The sequence below is a fragment of the Accipiter gentilis genome, chromosome 32 (assembly GCF_929443795.1).
Source record: "Accipiter gentilis chromosome 32, bAccGen1.1, whole genome shotgun sequence".
Lineage (NCBI taxonomy): Eukaryota > Metazoa > Chordata > Aves > Accipitriformes > Accipitridae > Astur > Astur gentilis.
In genome coordinates, this window is record NC_064911.1 from 12,968,390 (window position 1) to 12,986,144 (window position 17,755).

Consider the following 17,755-nt stretch of genomic DNA (forward strand, 5'->3'; position numbering starts at 1 on the left):
AAAGATTACAGTTAGGAGAGAACTAAATATTTTTAAAGAAAACCAGAGCAATATGCACGCTGCCAGAACCAAAGGCATTCGAGAAATCTGATGAACGTTTTCTTTTGAGTCATTGATCAAGATTGCTCAAAAACACATATAACCATCTAAATCCTAACACATAGGAACCTTGCAAGACACACAGGTATAGTCTTCAACACAAAGGGAGAAAAGAGAGAGAAAACTTAAAAGTAAGCTAAGCAGAGGATTCAGGGGAACTCACAGTATCACCATCTGTTTCAGGCACATTTAAATACGTCCATTTTCTGTCAGAGCCTTCTGGGGAGTTCTTTAAAGAAGGCAGTGCAAAAGGTCAAGAGAAAAGAGCATTAGATAGCTGAAATAAGAAAGAATAAGTGCAGTGATAAATCCTTATCTATATAGACAGGTAAAAGAAGTTTGTATTGCTAAGTCATAACAAGCAAGAAAGAAAAAGCTATCATCAAATCAGAGAAAAGCTACGTGTTTTCCATGTACTTCAAGTATTGAAGGACACATGGCTCAAGGTAATTAAATAGAAATGAGGTATCTGCTGTATCAAAATAAACAAATTACATTTTAGAACACCAACTCAGAAGTTTTGGATTTGTCCTCATTTATGTCTGCACGAAGTCAATTCTCACTTAAGCTAGTCAAAAGCTAAGCATTCATGTATTTGCAGGATTGGCGCCTTTGTAAGAAATTGCAATTTCTCTGTGGAGTTTGTAAGAATAGATAAAACCACGCACAAATGTTTAAACATGTCACTCCTTGGGAGAAAAACACAGTAATAGAATACTGGGGGAAACATTTTCCCCCCTCTGCTTGCCAGAGCAGTATCTGGAAATCTCAGCAACGAGCTCAAGGGAAAGTACATCTTGATCTACCTCCTTCCTTACTGGCTGCAGGGAGGAAGGAAGAGCACAGTCAAGGGGAAGAACCACACAAAAAGAATTGGTCTGTGGCAAAACTCAACACTTTGGGCACCTTGCCTAAGGGCCCTGCAGCACAGAAAGCTGAAGGGATAAGCAGGTCTGTGTTAATACGGTAAACAACACCAGACATGAAAAACCAGAACAAGCAATCATTGTCCATAGTTAGTTTTATACTTCATGTTGAAATAATAAACAGCAAAAAGGGGTGCTTTTCGTATTTCTGCTGGCCTTCTTTATCCTTCATTTAAATAACAAAAAAAAAAAAAAAAAAAAAAAAAAGAAAGAAAAATGCTTGTCCTTTTATTCCTTTGTACAATTGCTGAAATTCCACAAAGAGGACTGGTTAAAATCACTGGAGAATTAGCAATGCACAATGACAAATGTGTCCTATTTCCTCCCATTCCTAACATGCCTCGAGCTAAATTCCAGCCTTTACCATTTATGCATTTCCACCTCTAGCATACATGAAAATGGGTATCCTTGGACACTGTCAGTGAACTTAACAGTCCCAGTATGTGCTGCAAAATGCCTAAACTATGCCTGTAACAGGAACGTGACAATTTGTGTGCCCACTTCAGAAAACAAACAAGGTTATATCAACACAAGGCGGTGCACGAGTTGTTCTCTGCTGAATCCAAATATTCTTTTTCTTGATCTTTAGGTAAGTGGGCAGTAAGGGATAAATGATTGGGGAAAAAAAACCCCACAGAAAGTCCTAAACAAATAGATGACCTCTGACCCTAGAATTTATCCAAACACAATATCTGAATTGCTTACAAACCACAAAATAACACAAATTTAGTAGAAGTATTTGATATACTTGACTTTTTTTCCCCCACAGACTCTGTTCTGTGGCATTTACACTGGACATTACATATGCTAAATGTAATGTCCTTAAGAAATCTACTCGTTTTCCAGTTTTGTAAGTAGTGAACCACCACCACATATGGAGGGTCCAGAGCTTCATTTTAGTACCTCACTAAGAATTATATTTGTTTTGCACCATATCTTATTGCTGCAGTAAGGCCCTTGAACAATTCAGTCTTACTGATGTAATGGGTCTTGACAACAACACATCAATACATTTAGGAGAGGAATCAGTGAAGGATGCAGGGAAAACGAAATACACAGTTTGTGCATTAGCTTTGGGAAAACACAAAGAATACCCTAATGCTGAGATACAATCCCTGTTCAATGTCACCTTCCATTTCCATTTTTGCTCACTCATATTAAAGGTAGATTTCAAGTATATTTACCCTTTGAGATATTTCTTCCTTTACCTCAAATGCTCATTGCCATACTGTACTTTAAATTCTCATATTCAAAAAAAGAAAGAAAAAACAAAGAAAAAACATGCAGTTAGAGCCTACTATTCATTAATAACATTATTTCAATGCAACTTAATAGTACACAGTCATTTGACAGATAAGCACATGAAAAAGATCCATACAGTGCAGAAGGCTCAAAGGCTTATAACAAGGCAAAAAAACAAGAGAGAGAGGCAATGTTAGTAATTGGTAACACACGCTTAAGGGGAATAAAATAAAGAACCTGCAAAATTGACCTGCTCTTGCAGGGAGAAGCAGCTTGCCATTCGCAACTTCGCCATTAACATAGCATGCAGTGACATTAAAAATCACGTCATGGTGAATACAGAGAAACGAGAGCAATGAGATGTGAGATTATCTCAAACCTACAGCACTGGAGAAGCTACGCTCTGCTTAAGAAAAAGGTCAAAGGGAAATCCACAGCAAAGGACAAAACCCAATGCACAGACGGAATGCTGCCTACAGCACGTAGAGGGAAGGCTCTCTAAATGCAGCTCCTCAGTTAGTGGCCTAAACGAGAAAGCACTTGAGCACCTGCAACCTTCATATCAATATTCAGAAGAAATAAAAGCAATTCTGTCTATAAAATCCATGGGACAAGCAAACATTGGAGACAATGAGTCATAGTCAACCTCGGGTAAGTGGGTCTAATTAGAACAGTGTCAACAGGCTAGGTTTGCTCAAGCCTGATTTGGTGTGGAGTGCCACCCATCTCTGTTGTGTCCGTTTCCATGAACGACACAAATCAGAAGGGAAAAGGGTCTGGACACGGCCAGATCTAAGACACCGAAATGCTCTGTGACACCAATTTGCTCAGCCATTTCTCCTCCCCAGGTAAGCAAAACTTAGATTCAGCCAACTCCAACCCTTTGTGATCAAGAACTTCAGTGGGTATTCCCTGGGTCCTGCTTGCATGGGGACTAACGGGGGTGCAGTCTAGAAAGGGCAGTTTGTTGGTTACTGTCATGGACCAAATTCTCTCTTCCCTTTTAGCATACAGACTCCTCATCTCTCTTCATCCTCTTCAACTCTCCCATCTTCTACCTAGAGTTTGTTGCAGTTTTCTGATACTCTATATGCTGACCAGAGCTATTCTTAGGCACAAGTCATAAGGGAGAGTGGCCAGAGAGGGCTCCGTGACTTTTCTGAAGATGGCATAAGTTGACCACATCCTAAGTGTCAGATCCCAAAGATGAGATATACAGCATGGAGTCATAAACTAGGCATGTTAAAAGCTACTTTTATCATCCGTTTTCTTTCCTAGTGAACAAGACTGCATAATGAACTGCATAAGGCTTGTTATACCACTTTTGTTGCATCTCAAGCACCTGTTACAAGCTGAAAATGCAGCTATCCTTTTAAAACCAACTTTAAGTTGCAACAGTTAGACAACTGCAAGACTCAGACATCTAATTTACAGTATATAGTTTGTAGGTATGACAAGAAACAAAAGGTTGTAACAGAAAAATACTACAATTGTTGCAGAAGGTAGAGAAGTTATCACCAACCAAAATCCCCAAGTATCTCCTTCCTCACTGTAAAGAGAAATACTTTTTCAGATGCGGATGGCACAGCAATCGTGTCATGAAGAATGCGAGAAGCTGGGTTGGGGGATGGACAATGATGTTACAGAAGTGGTATGCATGCAAACACACAGATGAGTATTTGTGTCCCAAGAAGGTGAACAATCAGAAAGTGGTTTGAGATGGGAGATGCCGCCACAGCCTTGTTCTCTTCAAGTAAATTAAGTGGTCCTCTGCAAAGCTGAGCAGTCACATACTGCAAACACCTATGGTTTGCCTTCTCCACATCAGCTTGGTAGTAACCTGAGCATGTGAGGAAATCTGCTGACGAGTATGCAAAATGGTTTTCTCTTTCCATGCACTTCAGAGAACATAATTTTAGCTTTGAACAGCATTAAAAATGTAATAGAAAAAACTATCTAAATATTAAAGGATGTTTCTCCAGTGGAGGATGAAAGATGATCTGCTGCTAAGTGGTATGAAGTTAAACTCCCTTTTGGAGGAACAATGGTCTTTTGTGGAAGGAAAAAGCATGTTTTCTACTCAAGATCTTACTGTTGATAATCCACTTGTCAAATGTCCGCGTTTCCTTGAATAACGAGAGGCCACTATGTCATCAATATCTTCTTCTGTTTCATCCAGATAATCCTGAATGACAAACAGGCATTTTAGTCGTCGTGTTCTGCTCTGTATTTGGTCAGCTTCTGTAGCTTAGTTTTGTTTCATACATTTTCCACTTTAGGAAGATGGTGCAGGATGCATTCAAAATTCTGATCTCTAGAGGAATTTTGATTTACGTTTTCCGCATCTTTGCACAGGCACACAGCGTAAGGGGAAAAGACGCTGTTATGGTATCAGGGTTCAATTGCTTAAGAACTGAAAAACTTGACACACATACTCTTATTCTGGAGGCACATACCTTTGCATGGCCAACAAATGTGCACATAAACAAAACCCACTTCCATGCCTACTAACAATCCTATGTGAATTACCTTATTCTACTTACTACTATTTGCGTTCAGGAATTCAGGTTTGGAAATCTTAGGAGGACACGGTGAGACTTTTTCAAATCTTAACAAAAGAAACGAGTGAATTAAGGTCAGATACCAGGGGCCAGGGGATCATTGATACTGGTTTGTGGCCAGACACCATTAGATGATTGATTTCTTGGTTACAGTCCAAGATCCATGTTTTTAAGGGACATATTTTTTACAACCCAGCAATCCAGTTTTCCAATTATCCGTATTTATATCAGTCACACTCACACAAATGGAAAAGCACACAATTTGCATTACACTTGCACCCTTTCACGCTGTCTTTGGTAACAGGCAACAATTTTGTGAACAGGATCATTAACACAGACCCACTTTCTAACAGGCAGCGCTGAAAGCCCCAGGTTATTGTCAAACCACATGGGAAGAAGCTTGTCTTGCCATCATACACACTGAATATATTTGAGGGGTAAACAAAAAAACCCAGATGATGTGCATGTTTTAAAAATAATTAAATTCCTGTATTATTTTAGTAATTTTTTAAAAAAGGAGGAAAAATCAGTAATCGCACAGCTTCATATGCTTGAGTTTTAGTAAGTCAGACTGAACTGTAACATCTTTAGCTCATATACAGAAAAAAAATTTCATTTTTTAAACATAGCAATAAAGCAAAATCTAAAAAGAAATTTAAAATCTGGTTGAGGGTTCTAATAGGACTGTTCATTTTAGGTAAAAGTTGAAGGAAAAAAACCCCAACAGACAGCTATTATCCTATTACGTGTAGCTTGGAAATTTCAACCGTTTCCTTAAACCTTATGGCAGGTATTTTGAAAGATTCTGCTTTTAGTCTTAATGAAGTCAAATATTCAACTTCCTCATTATCTGCTTTGCAGATATAAAAATCTCACGTGGTAACCTACCTCACACTCTATTGCTTAGTCTCTATCACTTTCTTAAACCAAACACAGAAGTACTGTATTCAAACTCAGGAGTCTCAAAGACTTCTATGCTAATCAGGAAAAATAGAGCAAAGAAATGCTGCTGGAGAGTTGAACTGCCACAGTTTATGTAAAGACCTGCAGAGCATTTATCATTAGAATGCATAAAACTAGCTGTTACATCTCTTCTCCTTTGTTCCAGTGACTGAACTGAAACAAAGCCAACTGAAAGTGAGGCAAAATTTTCTATTACTACTTTCCAATTGTAACTGCATATTTAATATTGAGCAGAAGAAAACAGGATGAGGCATCACTCTATTTGGGACCAAAATTTACATACTGAAGCAAACATTCCTCTTAGCTTCATGTTCTTACAATGAGTTTCCTCTGCTAGTATTGTCCGTTTTGAATCTATTCAGGGCACTGTTACTACCCCACAGAAAAAAAAAGTCAAAGATATTTTATACTCTATGGAAGAAGTCCATGGACACCCAGGCACAGCAGAGCAACTATTTCAGGGAAACAGATAGAGCTGAATCCTTCAAAAGTACACCCCCCAACCCCCTAAAATAAAGCCAAAAAAACCCACCCCACTCTTCACTTCTACTCTCCTCACTGACTTCAGAATTCAAGTGATGTACTCAAGTTTAAAACTTGGCACAAGAATACACAATCTTCTTTCTTGCCCATACAACAGGAATAAGCAAGTCTGGTAACACATGCAAAATTCTTTTGTTTACACTGTCCATACCTGTGGACTTTAAAATAAACAATACTACATTTTTATTGCTGAATAATTAAATACAGGACAAAAAAAGTAAGGCAACATCTTCAGACTGGGGTTTTTCAGGTCTAGACACTCAGAGGTTAAAAGTACTTCACAAACAGTCCTACCAACAGCTAGCTGACTACCAATTTTTGTCTGCAAGCAGATATCTAAAGCTGAAAAAAAAAAAAAAAGTTAACATTTAACCTATGCTCTTAATTCATTTTGCACCACAATGATTATGTTTCTCAGGAGGTGTTACAGAACTGCAACTACACCATTGGTTAGTGTTATTATCTTATTAAAGTTAGAGCTAGTAGGACATTAATCTCATAGTCTCCAGCGGGGGTTATAAAATGCACATTATCCAATTACTTCTAATAAGGCAGCTGAGCATGTAATGAACACTACTTGGTCAGGAATTCAACACACACCTCTCTAGATAAGGTGCTCCCACTTGAACATAACACTAGATTTAACTCCTTGATAAGTACGTACTACACACAGTACGCGGGTTTCTGGGGGTTGTCCCTTTTCACTATCAAGAGCAACGTCAAGTCAGAGAAGCAAAACACCCATACAATTTTCCAGCTGATCCCTCTGTATGTGTAACGGGTTTTCCTGAAAAAGCTGGGAGCAAAGGGGCTAAAAAGCCTTTTCCCACCCTTTCAGCTGATAAATTCCATCAATCTGCGTATCCTACTGACACGTGGCATCTCCCACACCACCGCTGTCAGCTCCAGTCACCCAGGAATGAGACTGAAGGACCTCAGCTAGCTCCACCAGCTAGCCAGGAGAAAACGTGGTATAACTTGTCTCAGGCTGCAGGAGCTGTTGTTATCCTTGTCGGGTATCTTTTTGCCTCTTATAAAGATACAAGCACCAAATAAACTAAACTCCAGCAGGAATACAACTTTTATCCCAAAACACTGCATCCATAATGAATATAGGGCAAGACTCCAAAGGACTCCTGTGAGTCAAACTACCCTAAAAAAATATGGTAACGCTAAAGCTGATGAATGCAATCAACTGATTTCGTAAGACAGAGCAAGTGAGGACATGGGTAGAATCAGAGATCTATGAACCTGATGAATGAAGTTTGAAGGGGAATCAGCACTCTCACAGACCCCAGAGCAATTAAATCAAAGTTATGCCACAAGAGAGGTCTCTGATGTTCGCAAGGAAGCTAGAGAGTTGCTGAGATGCAATCTGAAATTTCATTCAGTCAGCAAGACTGAAGCAAGAGTCAGCAAGAAAGAAAAAGAAAAGAAGGAAAAAACACAAATCCCTCTGAATAAGAGGAAGACAAAAATCAAAGAACAGAAAACCACTCTGGATTTCGCATCTCTGGCACCTGCCTCAGAGAAATCCCTAAGTGATAACTACAGCGCCCGGTACAATTAGAGCAGAAAACTGATATAAATATATTTAAAGTTTGTATTTTCTTATTTTATACTTTTCTTCCGCAATGTTTTCCAGTTTCTTAATCAAGAACACAACCTTTTTCTTTACTACAATTAAAAAAATAAACCACTTGTTTTTGAAGCTTTTCTTCCACATAAATCTGACACACAGGAAGGGCTTTTTTTATTTCCTTAAAGATTAACCCAAACAAAACAATGCTGCAGGCAAATTCTCTGAGTGTTCACAATCCAAGAAAACAGATGGGAATCCCAACACGTCGTTTTCCACCAAGCCACAGGTATCAAATGCTACAAGAAGGGGAGACATCTCCCATGGCCAATGCTCTTCTGAAAAGAGCAGATGGTAGGGAAGGACTATGACAATAGACAAAATGCATAAACTATAATGCAGAGGGTTCTGGGGTTTTTTAAGCTACAAGCACACATTTGGAAACTCCAGAACAAACTATGATTAGATGAAGAACTACTTAAATAACTTATTTCCCACCACCACCACCCCCCCATGCATATTTAACAAGCTTTGAAATTCTACGATAGCACTGATGCACATCTGCAACTTGTATATCTTGGATATGTGCATAAAAGGAGAGGGAAGTTGTGAATCATTTCAGGAAACGTAGCCCATAGAATACACTGAAAAAGGCACGGAGATGTTTGGGAGAAAACAGTGAACAGGAAGAAGAGGAGGGCAACAGTGACAGAACAGAAAGCTGGGGCTGCATTTGCTAAAAATATATATGAGGGGAAAAAATCAAAACCAGACAAAGATTAAAGCCTTTAAAGTATAGTGTTTCTCAGGATCAGAATTACAATCTAAGAAAGTATGAATTAACAGAACTTTGGAGCAGGTGTAATATAGTGTTCGAAATTTGTTTTCAGGCCAGATTTCTTTCACCTGTAAACTCAAAAACCAGGAAATCAATAACAAACTCTAACCATGACTATTCATTGGAATCATTCTATAGCCAACATACTCAGAAGACAAAGGTGTTTAAAAACTCATTAAATATCCCTGAAATAATGCTCTACCTTACTTATCATTTACATAGCTATACATACAGTGCTGATTTCATAAGTCTGAACAAAGAGGATTTCCACCAGATGACCATTTACGTATTTATAACTCACCAGTTCCTGATCTAAGGCACTAGGTACAGATTTGCTTCTTATGCTCAGAGTATCCTCATTTCCTTCAGAGAAAGATTCACTCAAATCTATCTCCGATCGGCTACGATCTAGAAGATAAAAACAATTAAAATGATTGCTGTAATTTGCACAAAAACATTCCATTTCATCTTCCACACTTTAATAAGCGTTGTCTCAAATCCAATTGTTTTTTTAAGAAAAAACCATCAAAACAATATTTTAGGCATCCGTCATAAACTCTATGACAACTGAACATCAGTACGATAAATGGAAGAATATGCTTTCTGATGCTGTTCAGCCTTCTGGCCAATACTTTTTCCCCTGCACTATTTATCTGCTGTAATTGTCTCCTGTGGATGATATTATAGATCAAGGTTTTGACTTTCTCTGGTAGACCTATCAGCCCAGAATATTGCAAAACTTGCAGTCCAAGTGTTCACAGTGATTGTCACATCTGCCACCACCAAACTCTCCCCAGCGCCTGCTTCAGAATTAAGCAACCAGGGATACAGATGGACACAGAAAGTACTTCTGCCATTACTGGTGTTCCCTGTGCAGAAAAGGAGGAGGAAGCAAACAAGGCTTGAGACCCACACAAGTTTCTTTCAGTCCTACAGGTCACACATCCACTCAATAGGCAGAAGACTTGTTAGATGTCTTGGAGAAAGATTTTCTTAGTCCTCTCCATATAAATCTTTTGTGCTGAGAAAGAAAGAGGGGGAAGAGACTACTTTTAGACCCTGCAGGTAGGAATCTGGAAAGTTTTTAACTGTTCATCTTCTACCTGGGCTATAAATGATGTGACAGGAAAAGTCACTCTCCTGAACTTAATGTCCTTTGAGATCCTCCAACACGGAGATGATGAGGAGTCCGAGGCCTGCTCCCAGGTTGCCTGCAATTTTGCTCAGCGTCCATCTGCTTTGGTAACATGTGGCCTGTTCTTTTCTATTAGGAAAGCCTTTATTTTATAAGGTAGCAGAAACAGGAGAATTTTCACTTCATAAAGTAGCAGTCTGTAACACCTCTGCCTGGAGTTGCGCTGTACAATGTTCTCAAAGAAACACTGATGCTTTCAAGTTGGAAAATCTAAGGTGAAGAACAATATCTCCTTTGATTAGCTCCATGGGATACATCACTAGGTTTCTGCTTTGGGCTAAATTCAGCTGAAATAAAGTGAGCCCTGCTGTGTTTCAGAGAGAAACCTGTGAATCTGGACCCACTCTGTTAGCCTTGTAAGAAGCCGGCCGAGTGCGTGGGAGAAGCAGAAGAGTGCAACGCGTTCCTGCCTCCCGTTTCAGGTAGGAAAAGGAGGATCTCCACCTGCTGCTGCAAAGTGGCTCTGACAGCACCTCCCCGTGCAAGCCTCGTTTAACTAACAGCCTCCAATGAAATGAAGTAAATTACAGATGAATCGACTGGTTTGGTGTATCACGTATGAAAACGAAATTACATGATGTTTGTATCTGAATGTTTTTCCCAAATTTACTTCTGGGCAAAGTGGGTATGAAATGTAATGGCAGCAGCACGGTAGCATTTTATACAGATCGGAGATAGGTAGTATTTTATTCAGCTGGCCACACAGAGAGTGATTTAACGATGTGCAATTATGAATGAAATCTTGTACCAGTTCTAAGAGCGTGTGATTTACCTAGTACTAACATTGTGCCAACATTACCGGGGTTAGGATTACCCCTTCTTCAAATGTAAAACTTGTGAAGTGGTATAAACGTGGTTAGTAAAAGGGAAGGATCTTCAGAATGAATATGAACAAATTTATGAAACTTACATCCTTCAATGTGCTTTAAAAACAAAAGGAGCAGAGTCACAAGAATAGGAATAATCCTCTGATAATAAAGGCTGGCAGAAAGAAGGAAAAGACTTAATACTTGCCTGATGACAAAGATACCCTAGAAACTGCAATGGATGGTGTTCCAGATGCTTTCCTACAGTGCTTCTTTACTAAATCTTCAGGTACACTTTCACTTGCTGGAATAATCATGCCATTTTCTAAGCCAGGGTCCTGCCCAATAAGAAAAAATGCACACCCCATAAATACAAAAAGCAAGCTTATTCACTATTGGTCTACAAAAGTGTAATTTCTATTAGCTCCAAAGCTCCTTTAGCATCCAGTCTATTACTGAATATATTTAGATTACTATCTAATCTGCTTCGTTTAGCACAGATCATGCATAAAATTTGCACAAAGATGTGATTCATGCATACATTCTGAGTTTGCAACTGAAGAATCAGAGCAATGCATCAGGACCGAGAGGAGGGAAGTGAAACACTCAAATCCATTAAAAGTTCACTTAGCTTGGAAATTTAAAAAAAAAAAAAAAGAAAGAAAAGACAAAACCTATTGTTTCTATACTGGCATAATGATTTCAGCTAGGGTAAAACCAAATGGACTTGAACTAATTAAATTATGCCAGTATAACTCTTAAATAAAGCCAATATGCTTGACAACATTATGGCTTTTTGCCTTCCTGTAAAGGAATACCTAACAACATCACTCCAACTAAATTAAATGGATCGGCCTTTTTCAACCAAATCTAACGCACTTGAAATCAAGTCAGTCTATGTGCCAACAAGAATATAAATAAAACAACTATTAAATTATTTACAGGTCCTAAAACTGACCTTCATATATACTAACTTATTTTTTATTAGGAAAAACAATTAGACCAAGTATTTGAGGTTAGAAAAAACCTGATGCATTCAACAGGGCTCTGATCTCACATGCTTATCTACTTTTTTCCAAACATTAATGGTAAAAGGCATTACCTCTGACTATAAATTTTGCTTTCCTTGTACACTTAAGTTTTGGCAACTCAGAACGACTTGCTAGTCCAACCCTGATTTCTTAAGAGGGGTGACTGAAATGAATTCAGGATGGGTGTCTCGGTGCACAGCCAAGAGGAACGGCTTGACACACAGGCAGGCTGTCTGGGACCGGAGAGAGTGTCTGCTTCTGGCTAGATGAGCCGCATCCTTCTGCTTATTACCAAAGAGCCAAGGCGGCTAGCTGAGACGTGGCCACCTACATCCCAAGAGGCTTAACAGCAGGGAAGAGGAATCCCACATTTCGTTTTGATAAAGCGTCTAGCACACATTCTGTGTTATGCCATAATTTATGCAGAGGCCAGTGTGCAAATCCAGAAAAAAACTAAAATTAGCATGACCTGGTCTTCTGTAAATGCTGAGCTTGCAAAGTTTCCCTTAGAAGTCAGTGGGAGCATGCTGGACCCTGCATGCTTGAAAGTCACATCCTTATTTCACAGCACTTACTCAAGGCCCTGAAGTGCCAAAAATGCTTACTCACATCCCTTGCGCTTCCCCGTTCAGAATCTGTTACCCATTATGTAATGCTGGACATTAAGAGCAATTTTTAGACAAAAGAAAAATGTCTGCCAAACCGAAAACCACATCACTGACAGAGCACGACGAATTCTGTTCTGGTAGAGATCTTCACTGGTCCCAGCAGAATTAGGGAAGGACCAAAGTCGTCTCTGTCAGGCTTGCCTTTTCTGGGCTACAAGTCGATCTAACAGGGCAGATACCAGCCAAGTCATCTCGTTTGGCGTCAGCTGTATTCGGCGTCAGCTCTACATCGCTGTACTTACCCGGCTATAATCTGCAGTCATGCTGCGCGTGCCGAGTGCCGGAGACCTCCGGAGGGAAGGTATGGAAACGTTGCCTCTGTTCGCAGGACCCACGGCCCCTTTCAGATGGCCTGCAGTGGACTCTGCATCACTGCTGTTCAGCGAAAGCGTGCTCCCTCTGGGACGGAGAGAAGAGTATTAAAGCGTTATTGCTTTGAGCAAACCAAGGCAACCCATTCAGCAAACCATCGCAAGAAAACAGCCGTGGTAGCAGTTTATTAGAATAACATTGCCCTGGGTGAATTGTGTGATCCGCTGCAAGGAAATGGTCACCTGGAAAGAAAAACACAGACAAAGGTGAATTACAACTATATATATACCCAAGCATTTTCGGCATTTCTACCAGAACTGCAAATAGCCCCACTGGGCGGCTCTTGTCCAGGCTGCAGAAGCCGCATTCATCCATGTTCATTTCGCATTCGCATCTCAACAGTAGGTGCGACGACTCGTGTAACACTTCCTACCAGGCTGCTCCTTGGTTTAAAGGAAAACTACGGTGACATGACAGTTCTGGCCACTTCTGCAGCCAATGTTAATGCCAGCACTGTCTCCAGAAAGTCTAAAATCCTTGGCTATCTGCTCTCCGACCTCTCCAGAAAAACAACAACTTGCTCACTGCCCTATTTATATTGCAATAATGAATCTTGACCCAAACTTGGAAAGCTCAGAAAGCTGGGCAAGTCTTTTTTCCAGGTTTCGTGTTACTAAAAGTGACAAAAAAAGCGTCTGTCATCAGCATACCAGAATTCAGTTGCTAATACCACAACAGGCAGAAATTTTTCCATGGGACATTTTCTATTAGAAAATACTGATTAGTCCATGTGAACACTGAGGGTTATAACGAAAGGGTAAGCTGTTGCACTTTTTTGACCTTTTGAAAAAATGAAAATTATTTTAAAATGTATTGCAACACGTTTTCAATTAAAGTTTTATTTTTATTTTAAATTTGTTCTGCAGTAAAAATACAAGGTCTTGGCTGATCTACTCTTCTTTATCCACAAACATCTGTTCAAACTTTTTCATTTTTCTTCACAATTCAGAGAAGTCTCAAAGAGTCTTGCAGGACAGTAACAGTTCTGCACACAGTCCTACTTACTACTATAATAAAAATTAGTGGTAAATAGGAATTAATGCAGGAATTGCACCCTTTTCATATGGCAAATACAGTGTCAGAGGACAACGGCAGTGCAAATTTGCTGGAGAAAATTTTTGGAACTTACAGTATATTTTCAGCCAAAAGAGGCTCGCTTAATAAATATTTCAGATTTGCAGGCATCTTCATTGTGCTGGATAACAGCTGAATTTCACCTTCACTTGATTTAGGTTGTCATATCATGTTTAGAAGTAACTGCAGTAAAAATCTTCTTTACCACAACAGAAATTTTGATTAGAACTACCACTGAACTGAGAAAAAAATACTCTGGAACACAAGAGCTCCTGTCTCACTGCTACATTAAGTGAGCACAGGCTCTGAGTCCACACTGGTGGAGCTACTGAAAACAAGGAACACAGGAAAACCCCAAACAAGACTGTCTACAAATGTTGTGCAACCATGTTTTTGTCTTTTAGTGAGCATATGGTAGCCTTTTCAACAATTACTATCCAATTTCATATACTGACAACAGTAGATAATGCATAACAAACACGCTCTTACGCCTGTGTACTTCACATACATGCACTGCTACTTTTTAATTTGATAAGCAAGTGATCAACAAATCCTACTAAATGTGCTTTGGTTGAATTTTAGCCCTATCTGTTTACACAAAGACCTGTCTTTGGTGCTGCAAAGTCAGAAAAATCAAGGGTACTGGCTGTCATCTGTATTTTATTAAAGCTGTTGGACTTAAATGCACACACCTTAATTTCCCAATCTGCCCATGTATGGGAAGTAGCCAAAATGTTGAAAACCTGAGTTTTATTGCATGCCACACCACTTTTGATGGATTGTTCTGACTTTCTGTTACAAAAAATGTTGTTACAGATTTTTTTTTCTCCCCCTCACTGTGTAAACTAATGTAAATCAAGAGAAGTGTTCAGAAGGAACAGTGGGCCGGCGTAAAAGATTTGAAAACATGTTACAAGGGGTTCTGCAGGAGTCATCAGTCAGACTGAGCACTTGCACATCCAACCTGCTAAAAAGACCTCTCCTGTACTTTGCCCTTATTTCAATCTGCTATTAGAGAGGTTCAACACATTTTATACACATATTAAGTAGACAATGAAAAAAAAAAATGCTGTTATAAGGTGACTATGCCAGGCATTTCCACGTGGTAGACAAGACCTCAGTACATTGGGGGAGTGTGCCTGTGTAGATGAACCTGAAATTCCTATCCTGTTTCTCCTAGAAGTATCCTGATGCAGACCCCCGGTTAATTCAGCTGCAAAATCAGTAAACATTTTTGCTGGAGCAGAAATAAACGAGTTGAAGAGATGAAGTCATGGCCTGGGACTCCCTGTTCCCAGCTCGGTACATCTTCTCTTAAACAGAATTGTTTAGAAAGAATAAAAATTCTCTCTCAGTTTCCCTGCTGGTAGGTGAAATACTACCAATTTTGGCAATGCAGCTAAAAAGATGGTGGCAATTACAAAAATCAGAAATAGGCAGGAAAATCTAGGACAGCTACAGTGTCACAAGATGTTGTTATATTATTTTAATTTGAAACTCAAAACAGTTATGGAGGGTAGCCTGGGCAGCTTTGCTGTTATTTTTAATAATTTCTACTCAGTTCTATAAATTAGCAATAAATGAACTAAAGCAAGCATCCCTAGATATCTAATTAAACATTCAACCATGCATGTACAAGCCAGGAATTTTCATCCCTCTACTAAGAAATATAAGCTGCTCCTCAATCCTTCCACAAACTAATATTTAGGAAGTGCCATATCTTCCATGGACAGTAAAATAATTCAGCCCCCCACCAAAAGCATCTCCTGGCGACACAGCGGGGTTACTATGTACTTTGACACAGGACACTGATTTGGCCAGGTGAAATGAGATGACAGGTAGAGAAGGAAGTTGCCATAATGACTCAATACGCCTAATTTAATAAATCCCTCACCCTGGTTCTGGGCAAAAGCTAGAAATTGATGCTTTATGTGAAAGTCAAGGCAATCAAACATAAAGGCTATTTTTATAGACTACTTCACTCTGTTTATCCTTCTAAGTCTGTACACAGAGCTTGTCGGGTGCTGAATTCTACCACCCCAAACAAAATTATTTTGCTTCATTTATGGTTAACTGCATGATAACTTTCTTGCAGTCTGGCACATCAAAACAGCTGCACAGATCTCTCACAAGCATTCTTTTGTCCCTATTCTGGTAAACTCTTAGAGAAACTTATTTAATATTGCATAACATCTTAGTGTTAAGTAGCACAGACACCAGATTCCTGAGCTTTTGTCTCTTAGATCCTTCACTCATCTCTACCCTATTCAATGAAAAGCAAAACAAACCCAGAAAATGAGCAAAAATACTACTTGTGGTCTCGTCAAAGTCAGGTATGAATCTGGTTAGATACAAAAAGCCTAAGTAGCTTCATGAAAAAAACCTTTGCGAACTGTGTATGGATTAAACAAGAAAACTAGCTTTAAAGCTGATTTGGCTAGTACATGCAGCACCCAGTGGGGAAAAAAAAAAAGAATCAAATTATCAACTTTCAAGAAGATTGTCACCGTCAACTTTATACATGTTGCAGAAAATCCAGCAATCGGGTATTTGAATTGTAGGTAACAAAGGGAAGCAAGTTCTTGCTTAAACAAGAAGTCTCATCTGTGGGTGAATTAAACTTCATGATGTTCCTTTTACCTGATATCCTGTGTTCCTGTACATCGATTTGGAGTCTCTCAGGAGCACAGTTTTAGAGCTAGAAATTTCTATGGGATCTTACAGAAAATTGTTATTATTTTTTGATCCAGAGTGCAAAATTTCTACGTGTGTGCACCTGAGAAAAGAATGTGGGTGTACATCCAGTACAGATTATCCAAATGAACAAGAAAAAAGTGAGCTATTTTTTGGCTTCATTTTGGAGGTGGGACATGAAAGCAATGTTGCATCTGGAATTTTACAATGCTATCAGAGGCAATAACTGAGATCTCTTAAGCCCAGAAGAATGATAAATGGAATTCTATCAGAAATAACTGGGACAATAATCATGGAAAGAGAAGGGCAAACAGAGCCTTTGAAGAAGAAAATACAAATTATAATCAATTAACATGTCATTACTGGAGAAAAACTTTGGAACAAAGCACCTCGGTTCTGTAACATGAACACAGCTCATCAATTAAAAGCCAGAAAACAAAAAACAACATAGTGACAGCAATCACGAGCCAAACACAAGAAGAGAAAAGGAAGATGGGTGGAGATAATTTTTAGGTTTTCTCTTTCTTTTTTTTTTTTTTTTTTAAATAAGCTGTGCTTCTCAGATAGTATTAAAGCTGAGCACTCAAAGACACAATGCAACACAGAGGACTGGCACACACGCGTAGGTCAAGCCCGGTATGAGCTGTACCAGATTTCTGCTGCTCACCTCTCAGAGCAAGGCGTTGACTTGCCATTGCGCAGACTTTGGGTTTCAGGTTCTGAGCCTGCGTTCCTTTCACCTTCGTCTTTTGCATTTTTAAGTTCTCCTTTGGTAACTGCCCTAATTACCCTCCTGATGAAAACACAGAATAAAAGATTTTAAAAGTTGTAAGTTATTTTCCCAGGAAACAGCAACCTGACTGAAATATTGTGATGTGCGCATTCTATAAATTTCATGTGTCTGACCCACGGACAACTCTGGATATAAGGGTCAATAGAGCACCAAATCTAGTTATCAAACTGACTCCTATGGACAAAAAAAAGCATCATATTTGCTAGAAACTGCTTTTTAAGACACAAAACATTAAAACATCCCTCCTACTCAACATGGCCACTTCAAGCTTTGAACCTGAAGTGCCTTTTGTGAAAATTCTTCTATTTTATTTTTTTTACAGTTCATACACAGAAAAGTATTTTGACTAAGTATGTGTATTTCCCCTAGCA

At 39.1% G+C, this 17,755-nt stretch overlaps 1 protein-coding gene across 2 annotated transcripts in view; it reads right to left on the reverse strand.

The window, feature by feature from the left end:
- The window catches only part of SYTL5 (synaptotagmin like 5), a 60,552-nt gene that overhangs the window by 17,989 nt on the left and 24,808 nt on the right, over window positions 1-17,755 (reverse strand). For both annotated transcript variants that reach the window (XR_007510327.1, XM_049835360.1), the window contains exons 5-9: window positions 17,259-17,384; window positions 12,694-12,850; window positions 10,961-11,090; window positions 9,053-9,159; window positions 263-328 (exon numbers count right to left, since the gene is read on the reverse strand). Coding sequence is in view for 1 of the 2 variants with exons in the window: in XM_049835360.1 (XP_049691317.1) it covers window positions 263-328; window positions 9,053-9,159; window positions 10,961-11,090; window positions 12,694-12,850; window positions 17,259-17,384 (586 nt within the window). In the remaining variant the exon portion in view is untranslated. The remainder of the gene's footprint in view (window positions 1-262; window positions 329-9,052; window positions 9,160-10,960; window positions 11,091-12,693; window positions 12,851-17,258; window positions 17,385-17,755) is intronic.